Here is a 7,723-nt window from a genome sequence, read left to right as displayed (position 1 = left end):
ATCCACAATTAACTTGGTAACGTTTTGTCTTTTCAGCAGGCTTCGGCCACACAGGATTAGAAAAGGTAAACGCTGATTAAACATATAGAGATAGAGTGGAAGAGCATGTACAGCAAAGCCTGTGTTTGTGCCTAGATGCTAAACAAACCTGTACATTCAGTGCCACAACAAGTGGGAGAAATGAATGACACAATGCAGAAATCTTTGATGAATTGTTCTCAAGGGGCCAGACACATAGAGAGCGTTCACAGCGGTAAGTGCTCCATTTACTTCACAATAGCCTCAAGGGTAGAAATATTTTCAGTCCAAGGATTTCAAGTAACATGAAATATTGTTAACATAAGGAGATCACAGTCCATATCTAAAGTAAATGGCATTTGAGCCACAAAACATGTCGTCTGTCCCTGAAAATAAGCCAGAAATAAAATTAGGATTTGTTCCTCCTTCACAGAATAAACCTGTTGCCCTCAGAGGCAGCAAGCAAGCGCTGGTATTTGACAACCTGGGAATGAGAACAGTGTGTAACAGGCGTCATGTTTACACAAACAGACCTTATCTAGAAACACTCTGCGTTCCCTTTAACGTGTATTCAGATGCTCGTGGGTATCCAAGTTAATCAGGAGAAGAAAGAGGAAATCTGAACGTCGTCTTCCTCTCCTCTGGATGAGCATGGAGGGAAAACATTAATAACATGAACTACCACATTCAGTGTCAAAAAAGTATTTTTAATGTGTTTGTTAAACCTCTTACAGCACCGTCATTTAAAAATCTTAAAAGAACTATTTAATAAAGCCTTAAAACAATGAGCTCATGATGACTACCTCTGATCTACCTATTGTATCCTGATCATTTATAACAGACTAGTACATCAATGGCAGTGACATCATGTTTTATTTGAAGAAAAGCTTTGTTTGTGCGTACAATTTGGAACATTACCTGCTTTGGAGCACATGATAAAATAATGGCTTTTCATCAGGTTATCAGCGATGATGTTAATACATATTCTTACATTTATGTCAGAATAAACACGTAAATGCTTTGTTGTGTATTTAAATGTCAAGTGTTCGTGAAGAACAACCTTTTAGAACCAAGGTTACAAAGTAAGAAATCAGAATAAGTATCTAAAATAATGAATAATATAACAATAAACACAGTGGCGTGCTACAGAAGTTTCTCCTCGACACAATGTTAAATAACCAGTAAACACCAGTAACAGTAACTCCCTTCATCATCATGTGTGAATCTGCATGCTGACCACTGTCTCACTGCATTTTCTTCTGATTAGCTCAAAATTAGGTGGTAATAAGTCACAAAACCAATTACATAGTTGTAGTAGTTCTTACTGGGAAAACATAATGAGCTCACGAGTGCCACGAGGCTTGCAGATGCCAAGAAAGAAAATAAATTCATCATGTTGAAGGCACATTTATATTAATATTCACATCCATATGTCATATTATTAGCTAACGCAGCCACACAAAACGGTAAGCCGGTAAACTGACATGCGGTATTCTGCGGAGAGCTACGAGTCCATCACTCTCAAATGACTCACATTTCCTCCCTGATCTGACTGACTTCATTTCTAACATCTGCAGAGTTATTCCAGCGTTTTATGAGTCATGGGCAGCTGCTCCCAGTTGGAAATTGGACTAAATCATTGCTATTAAATCTAATAATTTAGACAGGGTCAATATGCATATTCACAGATCCAGAAACTAATCATCAGCCACTGGTACATTAGCACGATCGAGTCTGCATCTACCATGTTGTCCTCTACAGTGAATAGCAACTGATGTTCGCTTGGTTTTGGGTAGAACACAGAGAACAGACCACAGGGGCAGTTCAGCAGGTATTTGGCAGTGGACTGAACTGCCTGAACTGTGAAGAAATTTCAGTAAATGCAAAGTGTGACCGCTCGTGCTTGTTTGAAAAGTCTGACATCTCACCTGAATTTATCAGGAATACCTCAAACATCCCACTGATTAGGTGCAAAATTTGTGTAAAGGGGCAGGAAAATAATGCAGATTGCACCTAATAATAATTCATCATGAATCAAGGGCACCTAAACATGTATTATCTATCATGTATTTTGAGGGGGAGAAAAGTATTCAGAAACTTTTCACTGAGATTAGTTTAAACTTGACATCAGATGTTTTATTGGATTCTTATTCTTCAATGCATTTGAATGGCCCTCACATTATTAACAAAGGATACAGAAAATCTTCAAGCAAAGCAACAGAATCAACCCCTAAACTTAACTGGTGCTCTGCTTACCCCCTTCCCAGTGGAGTACGAAAAGACCAAATGAATGAATAAGAAGCGGCACATCACAGCGTGAGAGGAAAACGCTGACAATCCACGGCAGGACGGAGTGGGTTGAGGAAGAAGGTGACTTTGTGACAGCCCTGTGCTGGGGTGGCTCTTGGCCGGATGATCAGGGACAGGCTGACCTCCCACGCAGAATTAGTCATCTCTTTACACCACTTACTTTTTTTTTTTCCCACTAAAGACTCTTATTCAACCTTCTAGCAACCTTCCTTCACATTGCTGTTTGGCCGCCCAGGCTTCTTCTCTCCCACACGCACACACACACACTCAGCAGCCTCTAGTCATAATCATTTATTGTTAAAATTTCCACAGGGATGCGGACGAGGGCTTGTTCGATACATAGCTGCTAATTTCTGCCATTGTAGGATTCTACTTAACCGAACCAAATCGAAGGAACAAGTGGAATTAGCCGGCTTTTAACATAACTGTTCCAGCCCTTCTCTTAATGCACAAAGGTCTCATATGCTTTTCTCCTTATGCTGAAGACTTCATAAGCAGCAACATGTGGAAGAAAGGCACAACATGAGTCATCAGTGGTACCTGCAAGCCCATTTCCCTCAAGTGCACGCTACCTTTGGGGTTACACATGCTGTAAAATGTGTTTCAATAGCTAACACGGGCTTTGAGTTCACCTGTGCCTCTTCAGAAAATGTTCACTCAAGTATCCAGATCATGCAGAAACAGCTTGTACACTGACAACATGCAGCTCCTCTCCCTCGGCCCTTCGTCTGAAATTGAAATTGCACATGCACTATCACATCAGACATCCATTAATATTACCGTAGCACCCTCAAAGAAATCTTTCAAACAGCGTTCCTCTGCAGCTGAGCATTGATTTTTTTTTTTCCCTCCACACTTTTCCCTAAAGAGTTTCTCACCCACCTACAGTGTCTTGACAGATGTAAATATAGGAGAGTTAAGCCAAATCAGTCGTTTTTCTCTTGTCACTTCTGTTAAGTTCTAATGTAATCCAGGGGAATAGCTGAAAGAAAAATAGACACATACAGACAGACACCGAAATACAGACTTCTATTCACTCAGTTTTGGGTCTTATATACTTGTCCTCTGCTGCCACTCCTTCCCCAGCTCAGCCTCAGTCACATGTGGCTTTCTGAAGTCACACTGTGCCTCAAAGCAACACGGCTGGTAAAAAAAAAACAAATGCAAAAACAAACTTGCGAATCAAATCTCCTCCGCGTGTGTTTATTTTTGTTGTAGTGCCATGAGTCATAAAAAGATATTTCAAAACTTGTGTCTGATTTACATCCATGCCTCTGTACAGAAAAGCCCAGTAATGATAAGAAACATATGAGAGGCAAATGAGCAATATGATAAAAGCTTGCATTAATGCGTTTACTTTGCGAGGGTAAATGTAAAGAGAGGTGGTGGCGGCGAGGGGAAGCTGTGACTCAGCCTTTCCCTGGTCAGACAAATAAACAACTAAATACATCACGAGTGCTGACATGCTTTATCCGCTCGCAGGTACCAGACAAAGCCACAGAAAATGACTGAAAATGTGTTATTTCAGTCAACTCCTCTGGATGTGTGGTTGTTCAGGGTGCATTAGCTGATGGCTTTTGAGTCATACCGCTGCTTAGTGCTGTAGGCTACGCAAACAAGTGCCGGGCACCAATGGCAACCAGCTGACCGCGCAGTCGGGGTATATCGATACCACTGTGAGCAGTGCGTGACCTGAGCACCTGTTGTGTAAAGCACAGGCTCAAACCTGCAGCCTCTGCAGAGTCCCACGCCCGCAATAAACATGGCACAAATTCTCTACGGCGAGCTGAGCCCTCCGGACAGGAAGCTGGGTGCTGATGGCAGCGGTGGAATGTATCTGGAGTGTACCTTTACTCAGGTAAATACTTAAGTACAATTGTGAGGTACTTGTACTCAAATGTTCCTATCTTTTGCTACTTTATACTTCTTTAGTGGCAAATACTGTACTTTTTACTTCACTACATTTATTTCAAAGCTTTAGTATTGATATAAAATATCACTCTAACTATATGATCATACATTGTTATACATTCAAGTGTTCAAAGTGATTCAAATGAGCTCCACTTTTACCAGCTGCAACATTAAAGTGATGAACACATTAATGCATCTATAATCATGATCCAATAATATAATCCATATTCTGAAATGGGTCATGATTCTGCATAATGAGTACTTTTACTTTTGCGCTTTTACTCAAGTAACAGTTTGGATGTGAGCTTTTCACCTCTGACAGAGTATTTCTACACTGTGACACGAGCACTTGTACTCGAAAAGATCTGAATGCTTGCAGGAGAGAAGGGAAGAAACGTGATGCCAAGGACGAATGAAAGAGCGCGGAGTCAAATTCCTACCACATCTGGAAAAAATTGTACACACCGGTTGCAGAAGTACATCGGGTACTTGCACTCTGCCAAGCACTCTCACTCACGTGCCGCCGTGCCCAGCACAGCCTCTCCACAGTGAAAAGTGTGTGACTTGAATTACTTTACAAGACTGCAAAATAAGCTATGCAAACAGTGCCACCTAGTGGGCGCTCAGCTGTCAGCATAGCTGGTAACGAACCTGAGAGAACAGGCCAGACTGACTGGTCTGCGACACAGATCAGACCCTCATTAACTTTCCGGTCTAACTCCCCTATTAGTCTGCTTCCAAGAGCCAAATCAAGCAACCACAAACGCTTTGAAATAGTTCAACTGCTCAGAAATTCACTTTTATTGAGTTTAGGAGGTTCGGTGCAACTCTATTATTTTGTTGTTTTTCTCCATTTTACACAGGAAGGGTTTGATGGACAGGTCTTTTCTCCTTTAAGCTTTCTTTGGCGCTCCACCTGGAGGAAACATGCCTCTGTGCATTATTTACCTGGCCATTATTAAAACAAGGACAAACACTGCAGCATGTTGATAAGGTGAGGCTGAGCCACATTAGACATCATCAGCATAAGACCACACGATGAAGAACAAACGGGATGTATCTTCTTCTATTTTCTTGGTCAAACCTTTGTTTAATGTTTGGTGTTTCATATACGTTTGGTGCTCTGATGTTATTTTAGTGCGATGGGACTAATAGTGATATTGCTGTACATGGTGAGGGAATATTGACAAAATGCACCGTATGTGGCATAAGAGTAAACATTTGTCTATTATAACATGGATCGATAGAAGAGTACTTGTTGCCAAGGTAACAATCAATGAGGATCCAAATAAACAATAAGCAATAGGAGTGAGAGCGAGGATAGGAATTATAATAAATGCTTCGGATGGTATTTACAGACAAAAACTGAACGGATTCAATCTAATCCTCATTACTTTAAAAGGGCCAACAGAAAGGAAATACCACAAACCTCTATATGAACTAATTTAATGTAAATTAATGCATTTCCAGACACACTGACAAGAGCACATCATTAGTTTTGACTGTGAAAACATTCTCCAGTGTTGAGCTACTACTGTTCCCTCATAGTGTTAGCAATGTAATAATGGCCCTACTTGACTTCAATTATGAAGTATCTAAATACCCAAAAATTCAATGCAAAATGGTTTAAAAGTATGCCTCGCCAGCAAGGACACGTTCTGAAAGACATCATCTCTTTTACTGATGTTAAAATCGGGAACTAATTAATATTTAAAGCAAAACAAATCTTTAAGCTGAGGCTAAAAACTGCAGACTTTAGACGGGAGGAAAAGAGGATTTATCAAACTTCTTCCATCTTTCCCCCTGACAGAGTGTGCCAAAAAATAAATCAAGCATCAGCTGAGAGCGAGCTCTGCTGCCCAATAATTTATTCTCGACTGCCGTGCATCACACGCTGCGATGTACCAAGTTCTGAGCTCTTCAAAATAACAGCCCCTAGTGGGACATGTGAGGCACATCATGAGGAAGACGGACATCTGGCGGGACGGGCTGCATCACACTGGCCTCTGTTGCCAGGGAGATATGATAGTGGAAAGCAGAGGCAGGATCTGACTGGAGAAGCCCCGTAGTTGTTGGCAAATAACAAAAAACTCACAGAATACTGTAAACACATGAGACAATGCGCGGCAACCTGGGGAAGGTTCACAAGTTCTGGGGATCAGCTGGAGCCGTGGTGCGCTGCTGTCAATCAGTTTCTGCTGTGGCAGCCAAACAGCAACAGAGTGTTTTTTTTTTTTTTTTATTTACTTATTGACAGACTCCATCATCAATAAATAATGAGGATGGAGAGCAGTCGTGACTAGCACTGCATGCATCTGGAATCTCATGCGCTCAGCCTTTAAAAACAGACCCATCGCCTCTGCATGGCGCTGCGTTTATCAAAAACACGCGCAGAGAAGCAGGGCTCCATTTCTGATGCGCTGTTTCCGAATTTGACTCGAAAAGCGAGACAGAGAACGCAGGTTAAGTCACGGTGCATCACGTTTTTATTCTCCACATTTCAGCAGGATACTCAGTCACATACTGTACATCAAATGAAGAGCCTCATACAATATGCTTGTGAATGTCTTTGAAACACAGCATGAAGGGAAGCTCATCTGAAGTGTCTGACAACGTACACTGCTTTATCCAGGGACAAGTGGATCGCATTTGACTAAAGCCACCCACATTAACACTCTAATTCCATACAACATACTCAAGGTCATCTTGTGCTTTCTCTCCCTCTAACAATTACAAAAGCCGTGTCTTCATTACAGAGAGGCCCACACATTTCCCCTGTGCAGGAAGAACTCGTTTGTTCACGCGGCAGAGAGCAGCTCCTTCATGTGAACCTGACACAAGGATGTGCATGAGCTCAAACACACGGCCTATTCTCTCAGGTGCATGTATTTGGAGCTCAGACCACATGCAGAGAACCTGAATAGGAGCAATGAATTCGGTTTGATCTGCCGTGCTGTACAATGAGGGATTATTTATGGCTGGTAATCCATTCGAGGAGGTGCTGAGAGCTCCTCTGACTTTAGCTCTGCTTGCTGATAGACAGTCTGGACAAAAACCCAGTCTGTACCTTCCTCCTGCCTTCCTGTCATTACCTGAAGCAGAGAGGCACTGGCAGGCATGAGAGCAGTCGAAGGCAGCGCCGGTCACGACGTGCTATTCCCTTTGACAGCCACAGGGGGCGCACTGGTTCTGCTCACACTGCTTGGTAGGAAGGGCTGGCTTCAAGTCTTGTTTCTGCAGGCAGGCAGTGGTATAGCATTAACACATGTGACAGTACCTACCTATCTACCTACAGAATAATAGTAATATAGGCCAATATGGCTAATGAAGGGTGTATTTACACTGCAGCACTTAGCTGCATATCTAATTGTCTTTTAATGTTTTTTTAAATTCGAAAATTCTCTGATGCACATCAAGGTCAAGGTCATAACCACGCCTTTAAGTGAGGAGTCCACACGCATGTCTTGTTACCATTGTGCCACTG

The 7,723-nt window shown here is 42.0% G+C and overlaps 1 protein-coding gene across 1 annotated transcript in view; it reads right to left on the bottom strand.

Annotated features, from left to right (window-relative positions):
- Positions 1-344: 344 nt before the first annotated feature.
- The window catches only part of dph1 (diphthamide biosynthesis 1), a 59,148-nt gene continuing 51,769 nt past the window's right edge, over positions 345-7,723 (bottom strand). The window contains exon 12 of the mRNA XM_076734506.1: positions 345-7,473. Within this exon, the coding sequence (XP_076590621.1) occupies positions 7,393-7,473 (81 nt within the window). The 3' untranslated portion in view covers positions 345-7,392. The remainder of the gene's footprint in view (positions 7,474-7,723) is intronic.

The sequence above is a fragment of the Chaetodon auriga genome, chromosome 7, assembly GCF_051107435.1.
Source record: "Chaetodon auriga isolate fChaAug3 chromosome 7, fChaAug3.hap1, whole genome shotgun sequence".
Lineage (NCBI taxonomy): Eukaryota > Metazoa > Chordata > Actinopteri > Chaetodontiformes > Chaetodontidae > Chaetodon > Chaetodon auriga.
This window is presented reverse-complemented; position numbering and strand designations above follow the sequence as displayed.